Source organism: Podarcis raffonei, chromosome 4, assembly GCF_027172205.1.
Source record: "Podarcis raffonei isolate rPodRaf1 chromosome 4, rPodRaf1.pri, whole genome shotgun sequence".
In the NCBI taxonomy this organism is placed as follows: Eukaryota; Metazoa; Chordata; class Lepidosauria; order Squamata; family Lacertidae; genus Podarcis; species Podarcis raffonei.
In genome coordinates, this window is record NC_070605.1 from 74515111 (window position 1) to 74541003 (window position 25893).

Sequence of the window (25893 nt, forward strand, 5' to 3'; positions counted from 1 at the left end):
TTCAGACATTGCATTATTATACTTCAGGGGGTCGGGGGGGGGGAGAGATGTTGGCACTTCAAATATCTTACTGGTGACATATTTTGGTACAGCTGAAGAAAACCTGCTAGCTCCAATCTCAATGGCACAGGAGCCCGACTTCTCGCAGATGAAAATATATATCTAACCTGGGACATGATTCTCGTTGGAAATGAAACATCATTAAGGCTGAGATTTTGGACTTGTCCCAAGATTAAATTATGGAAAACAATCTTTAATCACATTAGGGGCATGCCTGATTTAGATGTATCAAGGTCATCCTACTAGGATATCTAAAAGAAGCAATTCAAAAACCAGATGAAGAAATTATATTGGATTTATTAGCAGCAGCTAAATTGAACGTAATCCCGATATTGTAAAAGGATGCACTTTCTATTTCTACGCCTATGTAAGAGTATACATAAATGCATTTAGAGAGTAGATCTTTGGTGTGCAATAGAATGACAAACATGGCAATAAAGCTAAACCACATTACAATGCCTGTTATTTAAATTACATCAGTTTTATTTCAGATTTTAAACCAGAATCAGATGTAAACAATTAGTCTGATCCTGTTTACTCAGATGTAAGTCAATAGGGCTTCCCTGAAATGCCTCCTGTATAACCCACATATGAATCTCCTTTACACATCAAATAAAGCAGTACTGGCTTTCTCTAAAAGCTGTTATTCTGTTTTAATTGGAGAACCAATTCTGGGTTGTGTATGAAAATACACCTGGACATATGCAAACAAGCACTACAGCATCATTAGTCCTAATTGGTAATTCATTAAAACCGTGGGTAAGATGCTATGCAAGTCCTCTAAGACTATCTAGAGTATATAACACTAATTACTGGAAATTTGAAAAGGACAGGGGTGTCTGGTGATGAGGAAGTAATAACAAGATATGATGTTGGGATATTTGGGATACATAGGTACCAAAGGACAAAAAAAGCTATTGTTCTTTATGACTGCAGTAGCATGGATACCTTAGAAAAAGAAAAAATACCACCAGCACCTATGTGATTAAAAGAATGGTATATTGAAGTGTTGGAATTTGTTCTGAGTGCTCACTGGAAGGACAGATCCTGAAGCTGAGGCTCCAATACTTTGGCCACCTCATGAGAAGAGAAGACTCCCTGGAAAAGACCCTGATGCTGGGAAAGATGGAGGGCACAAGGAGAAGGGGACGACAGAGGACAAGATGGTTGAACAGTGTTCTCGAAGCTACCAGCATGAGTCTGACCAAACTGTGGGAGGCAGTGGAAGACAGGAGTGCCTGGCGTGCTCTGGTCCATGGGGTCACGAAGAGTCGGACACGACTAAACAACAACAACATATTGAAGTGTTGGAATTTGCTACATTAAACAAGACTACTTGGCTCCAATGGGTCAGCCTATGCACTGAGTCCTTCCAGGGGAAGGAAAAGGGTCTCACTGACCTCATTTTTTCCTAGAGGATGGATCCAGTACCTAGGCTTCTACAACAAATGTAGAGCACACATACCAGGTCAATGTGTGACAAGACATTCAGTTTGTGAGTTTAGCCACATTTTTCTGAAATCAAATGACCAGTGAGGATCAAAAGTTGGACATGCCAGGTTCATGGCATCCGGGCAGCAGAATGGGCACTGAACCAACTTATAAGGTGGTTCTCCATAAGAGTAATGTTTTTATTTATTTATTGAATTTGATAGTCATTTTATCTTGCCCAAAGCGATGTACTACCAGTCGCACAAAAACCCCAACAACCCACATACATAATAAAATTCAATGAAAACATATAACTGTAACATTCATGAAACAGTAGAACCGGTATTAAAAATACTACAAGCCCATGAATACATGGACAAATAAATAAGGGAGCAATACACACACACACACACACACACACACACACACACACACGATCTGCAGGGGCTTGACTGAGTTGTGGGGATGCTGTTGCCTCCTCAGCCCTGCTGAAATGGCAAGGCAGGCTTCTCTTTGCACCAGCCTTATTCTGGCACAGTAATCAGACCCACACTGGGCCCAATGAGAACAACTGGGTCAGCTAAGGATCAAATGCCCATTGAAAGGCTTCTTATAGGGTGTTCTGTTAGCAACCACAGCAGGATGACGGCGGGGTGGAAGAGGATCCCAGTGAGGGGTATAGCTGGAAGTGGGACACACCAGGACAAGCAGGGGAGGGGGAAGGAAATACTCACAGAGTGACGGAGGATAGCGAGGGGCTTGGGGTCTATGCATAGGACCCATCAGCAGAGCTGGGGGGGTCTGTCTCCATGAACATGGCAGGCTTTGAGGTGTAGGGATCAGCAAGATGGGAGCTCTAGAAGGCTGAGGCAGGCCAGGGCCCACAGCCCAGCTTCCTAGCTGGCCAGGTGGGGCTCGCTAGCTCTGGGAGGAGGTGTGTGGTTCCTCAGCTCAGAACAGGGGAGGGCCACCTGCCTGATTAAGTCCAGGTGCTGCAATCAGCCTGCAAAGGGATTTGCAGAGGGAAGCAGAGCTGGCTTGCTGTGTCTGCTCAGCTGCCCATGTTGTTTGACCTTTGCTTGGCTGTTCCTGGACCTCTGTGGAACTCTGTGGTTACCGTTCATATGACCAGAAATTCATTCATTTTCTTAAAGTATAAATTCATTTTAATAGCTATTTCTATTTATATTCCCAAATGTGCTTAATACCTACATTAATAATTATCTAAATTGGCCAAGCTTTTCCATGTGAATTTTACAATTTGATTCTATTACGTGGCTGTAAGGAGAGGTTTAATTTTATTTTGTAAGTATCATTGGTACCTAAATTTAATAATCGATCGCACTTTGCTTCATCATGCCCTGCTGAATTACCGTATGTTTTTCCTACTTGTGGATTAATCATTAACCAAATCTTCTCTCGTGTGTTATGTGATAATTTCCCTAACACCTTATAAATTTATTTTTGTTTCATTTGTCTCCACATTTTACAATTAATCAAGTCTTACCTCATGAATTTTGTCTCATGAAATTTCTGTATAATCTAATAAAACGCCCTTTTGAAATATACATGGTATCTTCTTCTTCTTTACAATTTGCTGTTAGAGCTCTCCACGTTCTGCAATTACTTGAATCTTATTTTATGAACTTAAGCTGATAAATTACTCTTAATGGGCAATATCTAACATGGACATGATGGGATTTCCCTTTCCTCTCCTCTTTTCTGCAGCCCCCGCTTCTGTTCTTGGGGAGATTTTGGGGGTGTGAGGAGATGCAGCAGAGATGGAAGGGAGGAGGAGAGAATGAAGTCCTGCTTGCATTAGAAGGTTCATTGCACAACACTCTGACACTGTCAGATGTCATACAATGCGTTTCACATTTTTCTTACAGTGTACACCACATTGTGTTTCATTTATATAAACCATTTTGTTGCTTTGGAGTGTCTGGCATGCCTGATACATTAAGTTCCTAAGTCAAAGGCCAGGGTCCCAAGCAATGTGGGTGATGTTTTTCTTGTGCATTGTGGCTTTTTGCTTTTGCCTTCAACCATCCTGTTGTTGTTGTTTACTCGTTTAGTCGTGTCCAACTCTTTGTGATCCCATGGACCAGAGCACGCCAGGCACTCCTGTCTTCCACTGCCTCCCGCAGTTTGGTCAGACTCATGTTTGTGGCTTTGAGAACACTGTCCAACCATCTCGTCCTCTGTCGTCCCCTTCTTCTTGTGCCCTCAATCTTTCCCAACATCAGGGTCTTTTCCAGGGAGTCTTCTCTTCTCATGAGGTGGCCAAAGTATTGGAGCCTCAGCTTCAGGATCTGTCCTTCCAGTGAGCACTCAGGGCTGATTTCCTTCAGAATGGATATGTTTGATCTTCTTGCAGTCTATGGGACTCTCAAGAGTCTCCTCCAGCACCATCCTACCCCACCTCAGAATAAACCAGGGCATCTAGAGTGACTGGGTTTCCAATTATTTCAAGCCCACCCCCAATCCGGACACCACCTTGTTGTTCTTTTTCCTTGTTCTGGAGTGCCTTTGATAGCTACTGCCTTGAGGCATCAAAATGGGATATAAATAGAAAATAATCAGGTGCAATTCAGTTCATCAAAAGTGCTGTATTCCACAGGCATTTCTAAGCACAAAGAGCATTTGAAAATATAGATTATCTGCTTTTATACACCTCATTGGCATTCATATTTGAATCCCTATTTAAAATGCATGACTGGTTGCTGACTTCTTAAAAAAACCCACAACTATATTAGTTGACATTTCTTTATCTTCCCTTCCATTTATTTCGCTTCTCTTTTCTATACCATGATATATTTTGCATTAAACTCACACAACATGGCTTGTTGAAAATCCTACCACACTTGGAAATATTCTCTCTTTTAGGGAAAAGGCTATAAGTCTAATTGCTTGTTTTTATTGAAGAAATATAGTCTTGTTCCACAGAGCCGGGGGGGGGGGGAAATCCCTTGCAGCACAGTCCAGCTTATGTTTGTTTACTCAAAAGCAAATCTCACTGTGTCCAACAGGGCTAATGGGACACTTAAGGAAACACAGACACTTAAGGAAACACAGGATTACAGCCATAGGGAACAGGAAATTAATGAAAATCCAGTTGTTTTCAAAGGGCCTCACTTGTTATTTTGACCTTTAGTGATATTGTGCTCTTAGCTGTGCATACAGTACTACACTGACACCTAGTGACATAAACCAAGCAGTACAACTAATCATTAGCAGAGCAAAAAAAGAGAATGGGATCGTTCTGAAAGCTGGCTGTTTTGTGTTGCATACACCCAATGGAATGTTTCCCCACAAATTGGTTTTTGAAACGCATCTTAAATGCATAAGTGGTTTTTTTGTAATCCAAATAATTTTTATTGATTTTCATGTAAATACAAGAACAACATATAACTACAGTAACTTGGAGAATGTCCAGTGGTACATTCTTATTAAGTTTCATATGCTGTACACAGTACACAAGCAATATGTTTATTTATGCATTGTCAATTCAAGTATCCTCTCCACAGAGATTTTTGTATTATGGGCAGAATAAAAGTATATTCTGTCTCATTTATAAAGGAAAAGAATGGAAGCCAGGTCTTGCCAAAAGTGTCTATCTCTGAAGTGCCTTTAATTACTCTTCTATGGCGAGTAAGGCTTTCTGATAGAACCGCATTCCAAATATTATTTATGCAGGTTTCAATGAGGATTTCTATAGGTTGTTTCCAGTATCGGGCTATTCTTAATTGGGCTGCTGATAATAGAAAAAAATACTATTTCTCTGCATTTAAGGTTATTATTTAAATTTGAGTCTAAGAATAACAAGGCAAGAGCTGAATTGGGTGGAAGGGATTGATGAGCAATTTTGAAAATAATCTGGAACACCTTTTCCCAAAAGGAGTATACCAACGTGTGTGAAAATATGAGCCTGTCTCTCTGCAGCTGTTCCAGCATAGGGGAGAGATGGTAGTATTTATTTTGGCTAGACGTGATGGATTCCAGTGCCAGTGAAATATAATTTTGAGAGAAGCCTCCTGCAAACGAGCAGAGATTGTTCGTAGGGACGGGTTATGCCAAATTGATTGCCATTTATTATCTGCAATTATGATCCCTAAGTCTCTTCCCCAAACCTCCTGTATCACCTGCATATTGTTCTAAAAGAATGCTATAGATTAAAGATGCAGCTCCTTTTATGCCATATTTTGATTTGTTACATAGAGACTCAAATGACGTAAGAGAACGAAGGCGTTCCAAGTAGCTTGCAAATGTGTACAACTGAATAGACTGAAAGCAGGTTAACTGGTTTGCTATGGAACAAGTTTTGAGATGTCCTAGTTGCTGTTTGACAATTACAAGCCAAATAAACCTTCTTGGGTGATGGTTGTGTGGTTCTTTATATCCCAACTAAAGAGAATGAGGGAGCAGGCAGAGAAGGGGAATGAAGCATGCATTCCAATTCAAAGAGAGTACAACTAAAAGATTTTTGAAATTAAGTAATGGGACAAAGAAAACTGCACGTAAAAATATATATATTATGTTTTAACTTGTCTATCTTTTAATGAATTATATGTTTTAGAAATGCTATACAGTGGTACCTTGAGTTACAAATGCCTCAGGTTACAAACGCTTCAGGTTACAAACTCTGCTAACCTGGAACAGTTACCTCGAGTTGAGAACTTTGCCCCAGGATGAGAATGGAAATCGTGTATTGGCAGTGCAGCGGCAGCAAGAGGCCCCATTAGCGAAAGCATGCCTCTAGTTAAGAACAGTTTCAGGTTAAGAATGGACCTCTGGAATGAATTAAGTTCATAACTAGAGGTACCACTGTATTGTACATATTGTATTTATATGATTAAGCTTAGCTTATGAAACTAGACAATTCCCTTCCAATAGCAGAGGCATAGGAGCTAGCCATGTGACTTTGGTGCTTGGCAGAAAATTAAATGGCCCTCGGTTTAGCACCTGGTTCAGATCCTCTGTATGACCTTTGCCTTTTTTGCCAATATGCAATGTATTTAATGTTTTATCTCTTACCCAAGAAATCAAACTAAAACATCAAAAATAAAAGACAGCTTAAAGTTTAAACTGAAGCAATAAAATGATGAAATGGCAAACTCCTTCCTCCCCAAATTCTCACCTGAATGATATTGATGTTATTTGGCACCAGAAATATAAAAGAGAAAGCCGCGCACAAATCTTTCTGAGGAGGGAGTTCCAAAACCTAAATGTCACTGCCGCAAGGTCCAGTCTCCAGTTGCCATCTGCCTAATGCCTGATGGCACAGAGGAAAGCTTCTGTTGAAAATTATAGCATATGGTCAGGTTGATATGGAAAAAGGCAGATCTTTGGATAGCCTGACCATTGAAGGCTTTTGTAAGTCAATGCCTGCACTCTGAATCGAGCCCAGAAAAAGACCTAGACACCAGATTTTTAAGCACTTGGAATGTTGTGGTCAGATCCTCAAGTCTCAGTTAATAATCTGGCCATTTGATTCTGCGTCAAATGCTTCAAAGACAGTCCTGTGTCTAAGAGTTAGATAACTGTAATGGTTACCAAAGAATGGAAGATTAGTAGCCCTTAAAATGAGTTCTAACCCATGCTCAGTTGGATTTCTCCTGAGTTTTCGTCCATCTTATGTACCATCCCAGCAATAGCTGTCAACTTTTCCCTTTTTTAAGGGAAATTCCCTTATTCCGAATAGGATTCCTTGCAAGAAAAGGGAAAAGTTGACAGCTATGATCCCAGCTGCTTTATCATGCCAAGCTCCCTAGGAAGCAGGTTGGGATCTAGTCAGTGGGAGTTGGTCTTTGATCATCATTTCCTTAACCCATTGATCAATCAGGACTTCATCAAGAGTGACAACTGTGCCAGCTGGAAATTCTCCCAAAGGTAACAAAGAGACTATCAATTTGCTTCTGGAAGAAGAGCAGCCTAACTGGTCCTCTTCTGCAGAGGTTTGAAGGTCCTATGACTCTAGATCTTACCAAATAGTAATTTATCAGTGAAAAAGAAATTGTGAATATGTCCCCCCCACCCACTGGCATTTCAGCTGGCTGAGAACACTAAATCAAGTGTTACAGGCCATCATGTCACTAGAGCCCAACTAACTTTAGTATAGTCTCATTGTTTTCATGGTAGCCATGGAGTCCTGAGCTATTCCTAACAAAGGAGCTCAATATGGATGTTGAAGTACTCCAGTACCACACTCCAAGGGATCCCCCCCCCAGGTCCAAAATTATCTCTGCCAGCTCAGAAAATGTATCTGTTGGCCAGCATGATGGGCAGTAGGCCTGGGCAATATATTGATATATCATCCAAAACTAGTTTGATGTTTATATTGTGAGGTTTCTTAATTTTTGACCTGGCAATAAATTGTGAATCATGTTGTGCATGTGTAAGCTTGCTATGCAAAAATCACAATGCGGGGAAAACCATAGAGCCAGCCAATGCCTCTACATAGCTCCATCCCTATTTCAGATATTGTGATATTATCAGTATATAGTGATTTTTAGCTGGTGATATATTGTGATGTTGAAAGCCAGATATCGCCCAGCCCTAATGGGCATACCAATGGATGACAGCACATCCTGTCTTGGGTACCCAAGTATCAGTTGCATGAGCTCAAAAGTTGGACTTTTTCCAATAGAAGACATGGAGAAGAAGATGGAATCCCTTTAAACCACAGCAACAATGATGATTCACTTTCCTACCATTATGCTGGCATTTGCTAGGATTAGTGCTTCACAAAAACTAGGCTGCTGTTTACTGGAGTTATTTAAGTATCTCAATATAGAGTCCAGAGTTATATGGACTTTCCTACCCTGTCTGTTGGAATATATGAGATGTCAAATAATTTGACTCCTTGATCTGAGCCAAGATTTATGATTGCATGCTGAGAGATAATGGGAATTATTTTGCCAACGGACCTTTCAGCATTGGGGAAAATGTGTAACCACAGCTAACATTATGGAAACTCACTTTATTATTAGGTAGTTCCCTGTAGAATCATAACGTGATTTATTCTGCTCATTCCAGGCCTGTGTAGGAGAGATGATTTATTTCCAGAGTTTGTGACCTGGGGACAAGCTGCCCAGCATAAAACGAAATAGCACTTCCAAAATTTAGCTGCAGGTGTTGCTATTGGCTGTGAACCATGTTATTGTTCAAACTTTAAGAGCTCCATTCGATCAGGTGTTGAAAGCTCTTTATGCCTAGCATGACGCACCCATGAAATTGAAATATTAACAGCTTTTCTTCTAACACTGGATTTTACTATGCAAGGTTGTGTTAGCAGTGAACTAAGACGGGCCAAGTTCAATTAGTAACCAATTGCCTTTAGTTGAAGCAGCTGGGTTATACAAGCAGGGAAATAAAAAACAACCCTTAAAACAGAACAAAAAACCCACACCATATGCCTATGGATACAGCTAGACTACTTGTTTATTGAGCATTCATCCTGATTTGTTTGCCGGGGGATAAGAGGACATTGGCTATTTGATGAGAATTCATTGCGATTTGTTTGTGGGGAGGTTAGATGACGCTGCATCAAAGTGTTATCCCACACTTTTAAGTGCATTTTCCTGTCACTTGCTTTTTGAAAAACGTCTGATCTTTGGGGGAAGTGGCTTAGTTGCACGCAATCGTTCTGATAATCTTAATGCATGAAAAGGTTAATACCATAGAGCAAGCTGTCCTGCCAGGCTTAGCTTACCTTGGGAGGGACCAAGTAATCAAGCTTTCGATCCCTCAATCTACCTGAGAAGCTCATCCTCTGAAGCGGCTAAACTGGGCAGATTTTCAGTAAGCCAAACATGTAGTCTTTTTCTATGTTAAGGGAAGAGGAAAGTTTTGGAACTCACAAGGGCATATATTAAAGCCTAGATTTCCACGCTTTAGTCTGCTGCATGTGGTACATGGGGTGTTAGAGAATGGCTTCGACTGGCCAGCTAAACCAGGTGAGGGTAGCTGATGGATCTCAAACCCTTAGTGAGTTAAGGACTTCCTCTGCATACAAAGACAGGCTCTGGCAGATTGAGCAGATGAGGCCAATGGTGGACCCAACAATCAAGAAGGTGGTTTCTACACATACTGTAGAGGGAAGTGAGGGGCAAATGGGGCTTGCCAACATGGGAAGGTGGCTTCTAAGAAAAGAAAAAATTGGATCCTAAACCTTTGCTGCCTTGCAGAATATCTTCAGCAAAAGAAAAGGCTAGGGAGTTAACCCTACCCAAATCCAGAATGGGTGGTGCCTTGTATGCCTTTTTCCAGCGATTCCTGCAGATAAGCTGGTGCCATATGTATTGTTCTGCTTTGCTTTGGACCACATCAGTGAGGCTGAGGGAGGCCTTGTCATCTGGGCAACCCAGGACTGCCCAGACATGTGCTTAGGGCACTCCATTGTCTCTTGAGACAGAAGGATGCCAACAACATTACTCAGTGCTATTTTTCCAGAAAAAGGGGTGCTGGAACTCAACATGAACACCTCCCGTGTTCTCTTATAATGGCAATGGTGCCCACCTGAGAGGGGCCGGAACTGAGTTCTGAATGAAAAAGAGCCCTGATTTTACTGCATATGTTGTAGATTTAAAATCTGTGCTGGGTTCCCACACCAAAGAGTACTCTCCCCCAACCAGGATCTTGTCCTACAGGAATTCTCCTTTCATACCCATTTTTCCCTTGAACCATCAGAAATGTCCTATACTCTTCTTCTACTCTACGCTCCAGGCAGCTAGTGGTGCTAACTCTGAGTTATTGCTTAGAATGGCAGAATTACTGCATGCAGGTGCCTAACCTAGGTGTGTCTCGGAGCCTGTTGTCATCCACAAATCACTTCCTGAGTCTTTATCTGCATACCTTGGCCTGATTCAATACAAATTAATTCCAGTTGCACAGTACTTCATTAACAAAATAAACTCGAGTGTGTTCAAACAAAAACAAATAGCTAAAAAGTAAAATGCATTACAGCCCATGCCTTACACCTGGATGACTTTCAGCACACCAGATCTATTCCTTGAATCAGGGATCTGTGAATCTAGGGATGCAAACTGCTTGTTAAGGCAAATCATTTTCTGCCTGCTACCTGTTTAGAGGGTTTTGTTTATTCTGGCTTGCAGCCCAGAAGTTGGACCTGACAGTCTTTTAGCCTTTTCCATCTCATATGATTCTACAAGGCTGTTCCCGATTTGTTCATCCATGCTTAATAATGGGTTCTGAGCTCCTCTGCCCAAGCCACGGCAAATGGGCCCTGTCTTAATTCAGTTATCTGAGAAGGACTTGTGGATCAATTTGCAAAGCTGCTACAGGAGTTTTCTGTCTGGCTAGATGGGCTGCTTTTTGCTAAAATTCTTGCACAATGGATCTTTCCCTTCCTCTGTTCCCTCTGACCGTCAGGGGCTGGGCAGAGGAGGAGGAGTGGTGGTGACCGCCTCCCTATCCTGACCCTTCCAGTGGGAGCCAGTGTGGTGTAGTGGTTAAGAGCGGTAGTCTCGTAATCTGGGGAACCGGGTTCGTGTCTCCGCTCCTCCACATGCAGCTGCTGGGTGACCTTGGGCCAGTCACACTTCTTTGAAGTCTCTCAGCCCCACTCACCTCACAGAGTGTTTGTTGTGGGGGAGGAAGGGAAAGGAGAATGTTAGCTGCTTTGAGACTCCTGAAGGGGAGTGAAAGGCGGGATATCAAATCCAAACTCTTCTTCCAGGCAGGAGGAAGAAGAGAAAAACAGTATAGATTTACAACAGTGGTTTGCGGGAGGTCACAGCTCAGATGAGGGGAAAAGCTAGGAAATAATGGGAGAAGAGGAGCAGAGACAGAGCAGCAGCTGGCTAATAAGTTGTCACAAGAAAGCATTCCAGACCCACCATCTCCAAGAACCCGGCAGGCCTTAAAAGGAGGAGAGCAAAGAGCTCAAAGACAGAGGGCACTTAGTGGCACCACCCATAGAGGAGATGTTGAGGATGATGAATGAGGAAGTGGGAGAGAAGGGGGGGTGGAGATTCACTCGGGACAATGCCATTATCCAAGAGGCTGGGTTCTATAGCCTCTCTCTGTAAAGTTTGAAATAAAAAAGGACTGTAAGAAACTTTTCCTTCTCTTTATACATCCCTGGGCAACCAGCCGGGAGCTGCTGACAACACCCTGACACTGACCCCCTGTACGTTCACACACACACACACACAGACAGAGGAAAACTTTATCCAGAGGATTGAAAGGAAGCTACCAAATACTATGTCTTATGAGGTTGCATTGGGAGGGAGAAACTAACCAAAATCAGGTAGCAATACTTTAAGAAGGGGGGAGGATTCTTAACCTGGCCACTTTTCTGTTGGAAAGAAAATGCAGTTGTAAGACTCCCGATTTGGAATGCATTTCTGATATGGGTTGGGGGCCCAGCTCTTATTTGTTGACAAATGTGCTTTTAACTTCCAAGAAGTTGCGGTGAAGAAGGCCTACTCCACTGCTTCTCGTGTATCCTTGAAAAATCACCCTGTAGGTCACTGTGTTCTGCAGATGAGTTTCTCCTGAAAGTCCCCAGAATATGAGAAGCCCACTCCACAATAATTCAGAGCAGGGATTTCAGTATGACTGCCCCTTTTGTGTGGAACAGCACCCTGTCGAGATAAGACAGGTGTCTACTATCTGGCTTTGAATTTTTTGTTCATCCATCTTTTCTATCCGAATGAAAAGGTCTCAGTCTTTGGTGTTTGTTTTGTTTTGTTTGGTTTTTTTAAAAAACAACACCGTCTTGGGGGAGGATGTTGTACTGTTTATAAAACTATTTTTAGCTGGTTTTATTATATGTTAGTAAATCGTCTTGAGACCAATATAAAAGGAGATTCATAAATTAATGTGATGATGACGAATCTCCCCCCTGCAGCCTGCTGTGGCAGATACACTGTCCCTGAACATCTAAGTTTTCAGATGTTACCCTCTGCTGGTGAAAGGCATCCCTCAGTCGAAGAAGGATGAAGACTATTTTTCGTGTTCTACCCTGCACCCCAGTCCACTGAAAGTTTACTCTGGAGGATTGGGGATTCTTCCTGGCAGAGTTTCAGGGCTGGCAGAGGGCTGCAGTTGGAGCAGGAATTTCCCAACTATCCCACTCGCTCAGTTCCACTAACATACGCCTTCTGTCAGTGGGGTGGACTGTCATGTGACAAAGGTATTTGAGAGCAGAAGCAGTAAAGGAGTCTAGAAATGTTGTGAAATGCTGAAAAGCTGCAGAATCATTTAGCATGCTGAATCACTGTGACTCATCTTGAGGATGACTCATTCTCTGTATAAGTATTGTATCTGCTTGCAGGTAGACTCAGTGCCTCACTCAGTGTCTGTGTGTGTCTCTATGGCTCAGTCTAAGTGTGTGGTGGAGCCTGTGCTCAATGGAAACTCTGTGTATGCTTTGAAGCTAGCTTACTCTTCTGTTCACTATGCTGTTATTTGCAAACAAGTTTATTTTAACTTAGTAAAGCTTTTATTCTTTTACTGAAGAAGACTCTGCATTATTAATTTACGCTGCGCATCAGGGACATCCAATGGATGCCACCCTCTGTTCTTAGATGTCATGGTTATACCTACATATATAGCTATAGATGTATCTTCTGTGAATTAATCCTAATCCCTTTTAAGATCCATCTAAATTAATGCATGTTATCACATCGGTGATAGTGAATTGCAGAAGTTAATTAACTATACAATCTGTCTTGTCCTTAACCTACTACCTATCAACTTCCTTATGTACCCAGATTCTAGTATTATGACAGAGGGATTAAAATGTCTCAGCTATTCACTCTCTTCTCACTCCATAGTTTTATAGATCTCCACAGTATCAGTCATCTTGTTTTCCAAACTAAAAAGCACTCAGACATCTTAACTTTTCACGCAAGGGAAGATGGTCTAGCCTTGGGATCATTTCAGTTGACCTTTTATGTATCTTCCCCAGCTTTCCAACAGTTTTTGAGATAGGGAAGCCAAAGTGTACTATTAAAAAGTCTAAATGCACCCATTTTATAAAATGCGTATATTTTTATTATGTTGTGAACAGCGCAATCTTATTATGCATGTCTACTCAAAGGTTAGTCTCGCTGAGTTCAATGATGCACTACTATATATAATTATAGCCTTACCATTTTATTTTTGTACTATTTACTGATTGCCCAGTGTCTCGTATACAATCCAGTTTCTACTACGGGTTGTAGTCAGCCTGAACCAAAACACATTGGTCTCTATGTACGCCTCTGATCATGCACATTGGTTACTAAAACAAAAAGAAAATACGGACACAGCCATCTTCAACAGGATATATCCATTACAGAAAATTAAAGGGAAAGAAAGCACTCACTTCCAATGTCTGGCCGCAGCTTTTTATCATATTCTCTCAGCAACTTGTTTAACAACAGTGTCACGTCAGTGTCATGCGTTTTTGGAGACATTACCCATTTTTGGTTTGTCGTGAAATCTTCAAAGTCATCCTCTTCAACCTTTCTTGAGCTGCAATTCAAAACAAAAACCATAGGACAGTGTCACATGAGGAAGGGCAGTGCAATGCCTCTATTTCCTCCATAATTCAGTCATTTCATGGGGGAGCATTCAGAGTTATTTGTTTTTCCCATTAAAAGAAGGGGGAAAAATCAAAGGATGTGCTAACTGCTACAGATGAAAGTCTAAGTAGGACACTCTAATGGAAAATAATTGAACAGTCTTCTATCATTACTTCTCACTAGACGGTGAATCTAGGGACAAATGCCACTTTTCTTCTATATCAGTGTGATGAGCTATTTTGTGTAGTTTTTAACTTGGGGTAGCAGCCTGAGGTGGTGGAAGAACACCCTGCAGAACTTCAAATCTAGCTTCTTTAACACATACTTCTTCATCTCTTGGCCAGGAAGAAAATGAAGGAGGAAGGATTAGTTATTTTAATATTTCCTGATCATGTCACCCTGTTAAAAAGTCATTATATATCCTCAGCATTTTGGAGTTCAGGTATTTAATGTAGCATGTTTGAAAATAAGATAAAAGTATCCTGGACACATTGGCTTGGATCCTAAGATAAGTTAACTGAAGGAGCCTCATGGAAGGAACGTTTCCAGTCACCCAAATCTTCTTGCAGCCACACGGGCCCTCTCTGATTTCTTGGGTGGGGGTCCTCCTGGGCAACATGGAATGGGGCAGAGGGCATGAACTTCCCCACCATGAACCTCATTCAGTTAACTCATATTAGGATCCACATCTGAACTGGAGCGCTTCCCCCTGCTGCTCCAGCAGCCCCACATCCCACATTATTCTGGAGTTTTCCCTCTGCCGCTGCCCCCAATACTCCAGAGAGTGTTTTTTGGGGTCAGAATCAGCACTAGGTGAACAAATACAGTGGTACCTCAGGTTACAGATGCTTCAGGTTACAGACTCTGCTAACCCAGAAATAGTATCTCGGGTTAAGAACTTTGCTTCAGGATGAGAATAGAAATCGCGTGGTGCAGCGGCAGCAGGAGGCCGCATTAGCTAAAGTGGTACCTCAGGTTAAGAACAGTTTCAAGTTAAGAACGGACCTCCAGAATGAATTAAGTTCTTAACCCGAGGTACCACTGTAGTCTGACTACATATAACACAACTTCTTGTGTTCTTTACTGAAAGCATGGTGAATCTCATTTCCATTTGTGGCATATTAAAAGTATACATTTCAAAGTAGAAATAGATGAACGTATTCCCAGGGACCAACTTAAATATATAGTGTATACCCCTCACAATAGTAGTACTAGTAATAATAATAATAATAATAATAATAATAATAATAATAATAGTACCCCACCCATCTGACTAGGTTCCGCCAGCCACTCTGGACGCCTTCAAGAATATACATATACATTCATTAAACATTAAAAACTTCCCTATACAGGGTTGCTTTCAGATGTCTTTTAAAGGTTGTATTGTTACTTATCTCATTGGCATCTGATGGGAGGGCCATTCCACAGGGTGGGTGCCACCACTGAGAAGGCCCTCTGTAACCTCACAGTGAGGGGATGGAAAGCCATGCTTTGCATGTGTGGTTTCTCTCCTCTGTGTCCATGTCACTTTGCATGATAGGGCAGCCAGTGATGGCTGATGGCCGTTAGGTCTGGTAGGGTAGAAGATGTGGAGGCCCGCAAAGCCAGATCTGGGTGCTGGAAGCTTGCTCTGCTCACGGTGTAAACTGAGAGGGATCTTGGTGGATAAACCTGTGGTGGGTCCAGTAAAGTGGATGCCATTTCTGAGTCCCTGTTTAGGTGTTTGCTTGAAAGACCCAGAACTCCCTCCTGTCTGGGGGCTGTAGGAGTTAAGAGGAGGAGGTTGGTTGCAGCAATTACCAGATAGTTTGGGACCCGATTGGCCTATTTCTCAAGGCAGTTGTGGGAGAAGCAGGCTTTCCTAGACCTCCTCTTTCTTTACATGCACAATGTTACAAAGTTTTGATCTTGCTCATTTCCTTTCCTTCCAGCTTGTTCACCTCTCCCTCTCTTTGTAACTCTCCTGGGGTGTTGGGTTATGGTAGATTTCCATATTTGTTAACCTGCTCATTACGTCAGGGAGTTTGCTGCAGCATCCTTTCATTTATATGATGCACCAGCAAGCAATTGGACATGAGTACTGCCTAAGTTAAATTACAGTTTAATACGTCTGGGATATTTGAACTATTTTTTTTTATACAAAAAAACAGAAATGTGGAAGGAAGCTGTGTTTCATTGCTCATGGCACTTATTTCTATGCCTTATTGTACTTTCTCCCTCCCTCCATCTCTCTCTCTCTCTCTCCGGTGATGACACTCATGATTTGTCAAGGTACATTAAATGAATTATTTTCTTTCGGAGGTGAGTTATTAAAGGCTACAAGGCAAATTCCATCTGTATTCAGCTGCAGCCAGTGCAACTCCATTGCATGCAGAGTAGTTCTGGGTTGAGTTGCACCTTGAGTACATATCAACTGCTGGATTCCTGATTTCTTTTGGACAGGTTTCTCCACAGTGAAATCACAACCCAACCTGAGTCCCATTTTGCTCCTAAAGTGGATTTAGAGCAGTGTGACTGGTTCCACCACACTGGGTGCCGAGCCCAGGGGGTGCTGTGGGGTGTCACAGCTATGACATGGTGAATTTAAAGAGCAATGAGAGGGGTTGTTGAAGAGGAATTAACTTGATTTGGAGCAGGAGCTGATGGAAAAATTAATAGAGGGTAAATGAATGAAAGAAGAACTGATCTGGGGTGGTTTGTTGTGGGGTGCAAATTAATCAAATAATTTATTTGCAGTGATTTGGATGAGGAAATGGTTGTCCTGCCTTCTGTGGCATTTAAATTATAAAAATCTGCATCTATGCACATATGTCTTCATATGAAAATTGGTTTCTACGGGACCATGCCTCAAATCTTTCATGTTCCTACTGGTGCCCCTGAGGAACTGATCGCAAACTAACAATGAATATGTTTGCTGCCAAATAATATGTTGAAGGGGGGGAGAAAGTGAAACTTGGCTATATCTACATTCATGTCAAACATTTCAAGTTTTTAAAATGGCTATGTACAGTAACCAGATTACATGTGGGTGGGTGAGACTAGAATATGAATTAACTCAGCATGCATATATGTTATTGGTGAGCGGGGAGATTTCATTTTGTAACTTTTTTTTCCTGGAAAAAGGAGAAGCGTCTGATTGTATTGGCATTATTTTCATAGCAAATTGAATGGCTTGAAAGAAATTGCCCAATGGGAAATGTAAGGACAGGTGTTTGATTTGAAATCTCAAAGCATTTCTTATGCAGACTGCACGATGGCCCTGTACTGAGAATGGTGTTTCTTCTATAGCTTCCCCAAAGTCCTTATTTCAAGGAACAAAAACCTTGCACAACTCATCTGATCCCCAGGTCATTTGCCCACATTGCAGGCTACAGAGAATGTGGGCCACCCTCAATTTATCTTACTAGCAATATGCTCTTTGTACCGACTAGGGCTGAGCCAAAATGCTGGGTAGGGTGCTATCTTTGTAACTATCCCAACGAAGTTCTTCACCATACATCCTTGAGTAACAGGGTGAGCGAATGGATCATGTTATGGATTGTAAATAGCTAAATAAGGAACAAGAGGTGGGTTGTATGAGTAAATGGATAACTTTGATTGTAAGCAATAGAAACACCCCCCCCCAATCTGTATGGAGGAGGAGCCAGTTTTGTTTAATGTACAGTGGTACCTCGGTTTACAAACTTAATCCGTTCTGGAAGTCTGTTCTTAAACCAAAACCATTCTTAAACTGAGGTGCGCTTTCCCTAATGAGGCCTCCTGCCGCCAATGCCCTTCCACCATTTGGTTTCCATTCTTATACTGAGGTAAAGTTCGCAAACCGGGACACTACTTCTGGTTTTGCGGAGTTCATAAACTGAATAGTTCATAAACTGGGCTGTTCTTAAACCAAGGTACCACTGTATTCATAAATGATCTGGAGTCAGATAAAAGCAGTGAGAGGTGACAAGTTTGTGGATTATACCAAATTACTCAATATATTGAACCCACAGGCAGACTGGGAATAACTCTAAAATACCACCCCAGGCTGGGTGAGTGAAAAACAAAATGGCAGATGAGATTCAATGTGTGGTGTGCAACTAAATTTCACTCAGAGTAGACCCACTAAAATGAATGAACATGACTAAGCTAAGTCTATTAATTTCAGTGGGTCTTCTCTGAGTAAAACTTTCCAATGTAAATGGGAAGTGAGCCATGCTTAGGCAAGAAAATCGGTCATGCCTATGCATTAAAATGGCAGCAAAAAAAAATAAAATCCAATTAAGAGATATCAGGAATGTGATGAGTACAGAGTTAAATGAAATCATTGACTCAGTATGCCGCAGTGGTGAAAAGACAATTATTGAGAAAGGAGTATAAAACAAACAGGCTGGTACCATAGTGTCTTGGTATACATGAATGGCGTGGCCATGTTTGGAATATTGTGTACAGTTCTGGCCATCCCATCTCACAAAGAGTATCACAGCTGGAAATGGACAGACAAAATGGGATCAAGGAGATGGAGTGTCACCAGGATCCCATGAGCTTCATTCAGGTGCCTATGGATTTGCCGTTGAAGACAGAAGACGGCACATTGCATACTTATTTTGTTGCTTCTTTTATTTCTTGTATGTCTATAGCATTCAAACAGAAATACAGTGGTACCTCGGGTTACATACGCTTCAGGTAACATACGCTTCAGGTTACAGACTCCGCTAGCCCAGAAATAGTACCTCGGGTTAACAACTTTGCTTCAGGATGAGAACAGAAATCGTGCTCCGGCGGCACGGCAGCAGCAGGAGGCCCCATTAGCTAAAGTGGTCTTCAGGTTAAGGACAGTTTCAGGTTAAGAACGGACCTCTGGAACGAATTAAGTTCTTAACCCGAGGTACCACTGTACAGTGGAATTCTAAGGAATAAAAGAAGCAATAAAATGCAATTATAATTATTCTAACATCTTACACAGCACAGTACAATGGCTACACCTGGCAGAAAAATTCACCGAGCCCCTCAGCAAGTGGTCCATGGGAGGAAAAGTTTAAGAACCACTGACCAATACCGTTGACTGGCCAAAGTCACTGTTGAGAACAGACCAAAGAGAGTCTTTTCCACACAATGAACAATGAATTTGTAGAATTCACTTGTACAAAAAAAATTAAAATTGATGATGTCTGCTTACTTAGGAGGTAGACAAATTCATGAGGATGTCAAATTAGCAATGGAACCTCTGTGTTCAAAGGCAATAGAACTCTGAATTTTAGTTGCTGGGGAGAGTTGTCTTCATATGGGCTTCCAGGAAGCAGGATGTTTGACTGGACTCAGCAGGGCACTTAGGTTATGAATGAGTTGGGGCCTGGGGGTTTTATTTATTTTTTAAAATCCAAGCTGACATCAGTTGTGCAGGGTGTGTGATCTGGTAGAATTTAGACCCAGAAAGATTTTGCAGGATCCAACTAAGGGTGGAGTGAGGAGATGGAACAGAGACTGGAGGGGAAGAATCCTGAATTGTTTGCATGCTTCCACTTCTGAGCTAGAGTACCAAATCAAGTGGGGTGGGGTGTCTTGTAGATCTCTATCATTATTCTTAGCAACAGTCTCAGCCTCTTGTTTACAAAGTAGCAGAAGGTAAGTGCTATACCGCAGCTGACTTGGGATATCCTTAATCAGAATTTTATGTGTGTGTTTTCTTTAATTAAACCAGTTGCATGGGGTTTCCAATCTGATTAAGAAAGTGGTGCTGTGAGGTGGGGTGTTTAACCCTTTCCCACCTGCTGATCTGAATCACCCTTCTGAAGCTGCTATTTGCCCAGTCAAGTCAAATGTAGCAATATGGTGTCTGTATGATTTCCTCTTGATGGGCAAATGGGATGGGAGTATGACTGAACACCTCTTCCTTCAGGACAAATTTCCCCAGTCACAGTCCCACATGACTGCTGCTTTGAAGGAAAATAAAAGAAAAACAAAAAGCATGTGTCTAATTTAGTTGAGCCTGAAGCAATACACAACTATGATCAAGTTAATTTAGGTGGCAAGTTCCTTATGTCAGGGAGTTTATTGCTTAAAAAAAAGAATACAGAATGGCAGAGAAGACACACTTTGCATGCAAATGGTTCAATCCCTGGGAGCTTCAGTTTAGTAGGGATGGGGGACCGTGTAGCCCTTCAGAGGCTGCTGGACTTCAAGTCCCATTAGCTGCAGCCAGCATGGCCAAAGGTCAAGGGGTGATGGAAATTGGAGTCTAGCAACATATGAAGGTCATGGGTTCCCCATCCCCAAATTAAACAGATGAGTGAAATGCCCATCTCTGCCCAAAGCTCTAGAAGAGCTGCAACCAGTTGAAATAGATAGTCCTGTGATAAGATGGACCAACAGTCTGTATCAAGAGAGCTTCATGTGTTCCTTGAGGATGATATATAGAAGCATTCCATTTTGGCAACTGTATGGAATGCACAGAACCATTTGTACAGGGCTGATCAGGCAACATCCACCATGCCACCATGGTCACTTGAATGGTACGGCCATTGCAGATGGGTTGTTTCCTTTCCGTGCAATAATATTGAATTAAAGTGGAGCAATATTCACTCATCAAACTAGCACATCTGCTGCAGGACACAGTAGGGTTTCCATCTCACCAGTGGCTCTTGGGTCTTGCTAAGAAGGGGAGAGCCCTAGCTCAGTAGGCAATGGTGCGTGTAGAAGGTCCTATTGTCAAGTAGGATAGGGAAAGTCCCTACCTGAAACCCCCCAGAGTCACTGCCTATCAGTGAGGGCAATAGTGAGTCAAGATGGGGCCAATGATCTGACTCAGTATAAGGCAGCTTCGGAGGTTCCTAAATCAAAGCTAGGAAGCTCTGAGAGCCAGTCAACATTGTAAGCATCTCAGGAGACATTGTACACTGTGGAAGGATCTGGGACTAAGTAACTGCTCCAGACACTGATCTTTGGCTGAAGCTTTTTCAGATGCACCACCGTCTAATTTCTCCCCTAAAAGGGAACATCATCAGCATTTCCCCCAACCCCAAAGCAATTCAATAAAGCCAGGGTGATTTTATCACTGCATATTAGAGGATGGGAAGGGTTAGAAAGGGCGAAATGACAGAATAAAATGTGTACAGTTGTCACCTGATTAAAGCAATTTTAGTCAACGATGTGAAATAAATAAATCTGCATTGTGTGTGTGTGTGTGTGAGAGAGAGAGAGAGAGAGAGAGAGAGACTGAGACTGGATGAGCAACTGGGTCTTGTGGAACCTTCAATACAACAAATTGCACCATAACCTTTCCTTGACTAGAGCCAAGCATAATCATTTCCTCATTAGTCTTGGAGTGGGTAGGGACTCTCTGCCCCCCCAGATTTTTAGGGACTCTTAAGTTTCCTTGGCCCCAGGCACAATGGCCAATGGTCAGGGATGATGGGAACTGTAATGCAATGCCAGCTGAAGGTCCCCAGGTCCCCCTCCCCTTTAAGGTGCCTCAAGAGACTTGGTCCTTCTTCCTGTAATGGATCAAGAGGCCTCCATCTTTTGACGTTGCTCTCTTGGAGGAGGCATCCGCTCCTGGATGGCAATGAAGGGGGAAGCTGGGGCTTGCCATTTGCAGTATCTGTAAACACTGGATTAAACTTTTTTTAAAAGTGTTGTCCAGTTGTTCTAGGATGCCTTTCTAGATGAATGAAAAGGCTTTCCACCTCATTTTGTATTCAGAGGTTGCAGGCATCCCTGGGGTGTCTTATTTGGGGACAGTTTAGAGGGGGAACAGAACTTCTCCACCATTATAGGTGTGTGGATACCACAGGAATGATGAAACCATAGATTCATACTGTAAAGTTACGAGTAAGGGAAAGCAGAAGGTGTATTGTGGGTTTCCCCAATAACGTGGTGCAACTGCAAAGGAGTTAACTTTGATTGACATCCTGCCCGTTAGCTGAAGTTTAGCAGAATTATTTCTGCGAGGAGAGGGATGGCAAAGAAGCGGCAGAAGGGATCCCAATAAAAGCACCCCGAACAGGGCGAGCAGATCGCTCTCTGAATGACCGTGCCGGCATTTTCCAGAACGGATTGTGACACGATTATTACCGAGGCATTATCGTAACCCGGTATAATATGATTATCAAAGGAAACCATCTCTCTGGATAATCCCGGACAAGATATTTAGGCAATCGCTTTGATCCGTCTAACGAAATGAGCCTCGCAAGACATTCCCCAGATCAGCTGCGGAGAAACAAAAGCGGGCTAATCAGGCTAATTGCCTTGATCAATTTCCTCCTGTCTTGGTCCTCGACTCGCATGTTTAAAGATCAGCCATCGTTCGCCCCCAAATCTTGACCCGGGTGAGTGAGCGTCAACCCTTGGATCTCACCGCGGCGCCACCCAAATCGCTCGCAAGTGGATCTTCTTTTAAAATAAGAGGGTGCCACTTAAGACACAAACCACTTGGGGAATCTCGTCCCCTGCAGACAGAGCCTTCTTTGGGCTGGCTTTGCGAGAAAGGCTCGGTTTAGATTCCCCTACAAAGTGCAGAGGAAACTTCTACCTTTTTTTTTTTTTTGCAATGGGTGGGGGCGAACGAAGGGGCTTGGGACTGAGAGAGACTCCAGAGGACGACCACCAGCGATTTCTGGAGCCCTGGGAAGGGGGAAGAGGATGCGTGGATGGAAGGAGCAGCATCTGGGCTTACAAAGTGACAGTGTGTGTGTCTATGAGTTGCTCGCAGCTGGTCCATTTCACGGCGCCTCTTCCCAGCTGGGGAGAAAATCACGGCTGTGGAGGAGAGCGACCCACCCCCTATCCCCCAAAAATTGTTGTCATCATAACGTTATTTTGGGCAGCTAGAGATGGTTGTTTTTTCGGACACGGACATTCCAAGAAAGAGGGAGGGGGAGAGAGAGAGAGAGAGAGAAGCAGGCTAGGAGAAGCGCACCAGATGAAACTTACCAGGCTTGGAAAACGGACAGGAGGAAGAAGCCCACCAGAAGCTTAGCGGACATGATCCGAGCAGCGCAGCCAAGCGAGGGGAGAAAGTGCAGCAGACCCAGAGGAGGAGGAGGAAGAGGTTGCAGGAGATGTTCAGGCAAAGGGGAGGAGGAGGTGGTATCTGAGGTGAGGGAGAGCAAACCACGGATATTCTCTTCTTTTCCCCTCTGTTGGCTGTTCCTTATTCCCAGTTCCGCACGCTGCAAGGCATATCCCGCTTTCCCTCCACGTCTCCCATAAGGCAACCCCCACGACCCCCCCAAGTGCAAAGCGAGCTTTCCCTCGATCCCAGAGGGACTCCGGATCCGAGGAGGGTCTGACAGGTGGTCCGAGGTGCTCCACAGCCCTCCTCCTTACCCCCTTCCCCTCCCCCACTTCCCCCCCAATTGTCTAAGCTGGTCAAGCAAGCTGCTGGTCCACGGGAGGGTCGTGTCAGCCAGCCATGCCCCTCGGCTGGTGGAGACACGTCCGAGAAGGAGGAGAAGAAGCGCCTGCAGAAAGCACATCAGGCGTTGGGCAGGAGGAAAGCTCCGATCCCCGACGTGGGACGCTTCCTCCGGACCTGGATCACCGAGGCTGCGTGGGGTCCCTCACCATCTGAGAAGCGCCCGGTGGGTTTCCCCACTCCCTCCCTCCCCGGACGGCCAAGAGGTCCCTGGCTTGTTCCCGGGCAGCTGGAGCCACTAGGAGCTTAGACGGTGCCTCTCCATCCTTGAGGGTCAAGGTGCTCCAGAAGAAATGGAAGGGGGGCAGTTGGAGGAGCGGGATGGGGGGTCTAGTTTCTCCCCAGCTTGACTAGGCGACGGCAACAGCAGCGGCAGCAACAGCAGCACCTCCCGGCGCCGCCCGCGCCTCGCGAGGAGGCTGCTGTGTTTGGCTGACTCCTTGCCAGGCGACCCACGCTGACAGTTATTGAGGAGCGAGCCGAGCTGAGCCTCGTCAACATTGCCTCGGATGTCCTTGCGAGAGCGGGGAGGTCCCTGCCAGCTGCAGGGATGGCCAGGCGAGCGCGAAAGAGGGCGGTCACATCCCCACCCCCCAACCCACCGCAGCTTTTGGCAAGACTTGGCAGCCAGGGATGGGCGACGAGGAGGAGGAGGCGGAGGAGGAGGACCCTGAATCAGAATCTGGTGGGCCAAGCAGGATCCTCTCTGGATCTGGAGACGAGTAAACACGAGCGCCGCTGCTGCCATCCGCCCACTGCTTGATCCGAAATAGAACTCGCGAGCGCAGGAATATCCAGGCAGGGAATGAGGTGGGCTAGTAGCTCGCGCTCAGGAAGCTTTGCGCAGGTTTCTAGTCCGCATGAAAACAGGTATTTCGAAAGGGAACGGGCATTTCCCTCTCCCCCGCCCATTTAAAAAACAACAAACCCGCAGCAATAACGTATTCTTTGCTCCCCGAGGAAGGGAAGAGGAAAAGTTGATCCAATTCCCCTTGGCTACAAACAATGGCACCTCGCCCCGAAGTCACAATACAAAGAGAATGCCAATAGCTGAAACGATTCTCTGGAGCAACTGTGCTGAGCTTGCTGCTGCGGTGGACTTTGAGAGGACTAACCCCGTCCTCGACAGCCTGGAGTAGCTTTGGAGAAATCATTTAGGTTGCTTTGGCTGAAAGATTGGTAGCCACCGACTCCAAAGAGATTCTAAAAGCACCACCAACCTGTTTGCCTGTGTTGCTCTTGTAACGTCTGAACCCTGCTATCAGGGTAAGTAAGAAAAGGACCCTGATCTCATTAAAACTACTCAGCTATATTATAAGGACTGTACATCAATGGAACTCACATGGAAAACAACGCGTATCCATATCCCATCCTTTTCTCTAAGGAGTTCCAGGCTGCATACATGGTTTTCTCCCTCCTCATATCATCCCCACCAAAACCCTGTGAGGAATGTTAGGCTGAGAGGCAGTGACAGGCCCAAGGTCACCCAGGGAGCTTCTTGGCCAAATGGGGATCTGAACCCTGGTCTCGCAGGTCCTGGTCTGACACTCAAACAACTAGGCCACAGTGGCTTTAATTATTTGTCAATAACTTGTCTCAGTGACTTCCATGGGATTTAACCCAGACTGGTAAGGCCTAATGACCACACAGGGTGATGAGGTTCTAGCATGCAGACGTGGTAGAGCAAACAATGTCACTTCAGAGTCTGCAGACTGAATATTGGCTGGAACACTCCCTTGTGTTATAATCCCACACAAATAGAAATCTACCACACTAGAGACAAAGATTCCCTTCCTTTGCCTGCTGTGCTGGGTTTCTATTTGCAAGGAGGTGGTTTTTTTTAAATGTAGGAAAAGCTTTCCAAAATATGAGGACATTTTCAGAGGCTCAGCCTTCCACCTCTTCCTGATTCATTTGTAGATCAGCATAGCTTTAGTTGAGTCAGGACAATCTAAGCACTTTAAAGGGTCACATCACTGAAATGTACCCTGCCTCCTCATTTTAAAATGGTTTTGTCTGCTGTTGTCATAAACTATCACAAATATATGAAAAGGGTGGAAATGCTATTTTTATAAAAGGGTATTTGCCCCCCCCCCAAAAAAATGATTGGATTCCTGGGGAAAATAAGGTGTTTATCATCCTATTGCATTCATATTGCACTTACTAGATCAGAGAGAAATGTGAGTTGCAAGGGGGGAAAGTACAGTACAGTGTTAAAACTAAGGAGATAAAATGCCCTATCATTTAAATACTAACAAACAGATAAAAAGTTATGTGCACAAGTAAACTTAAATGGGATATAATGGAATAAAAACACAACACACCATAAGTTTATTAGGAGCAACTCACAATCGTAAATCAGAGTTTTAGATTTCTGCAAAACACTTCATTAGGCTTCATTTTTTAAAAAGAAAACAATTCCCCCAACAGGAATATGTGGTGTCAGAGCACTGGGGGTGGAATGTTCAGGATGCT

At 43.5% G+C, this 25893-nt stretch overlaps 1 protein-coding gene across 1 annotated transcript in view; it reads right to left on the reverse strand.

Annotated features, from left to right (window-relative positions):
- GABRG3 (gamma-aminobutyric acid type A receptor subunit gamma3) overlaps positions 1 to 24290 on the reverse strand; it is a 296269-nt gene extending 271979 nt beyond the window's left edge. Inside the window, exons 1-2 of the mRNA XM_053384109.1 lie at positions 22935 to 24290; positions 13826 to 13974 (exon numbers count right to left, since the gene is read on the reverse strand). Of these exons, the coding sequence (XP_053240084.1) occupies positions 13826 to 13974; positions 22935 to 22987 (202 nt within the window). The 5' untranslated portion in view covers positions 22988 to 24290. The remainder of the gene's footprint in view (positions 1 to 13825; positions 13975 to 22934) is intronic.
- Between the last annotated feature and the right edge of the window lie 1603 nt (positions 24291 to 25893).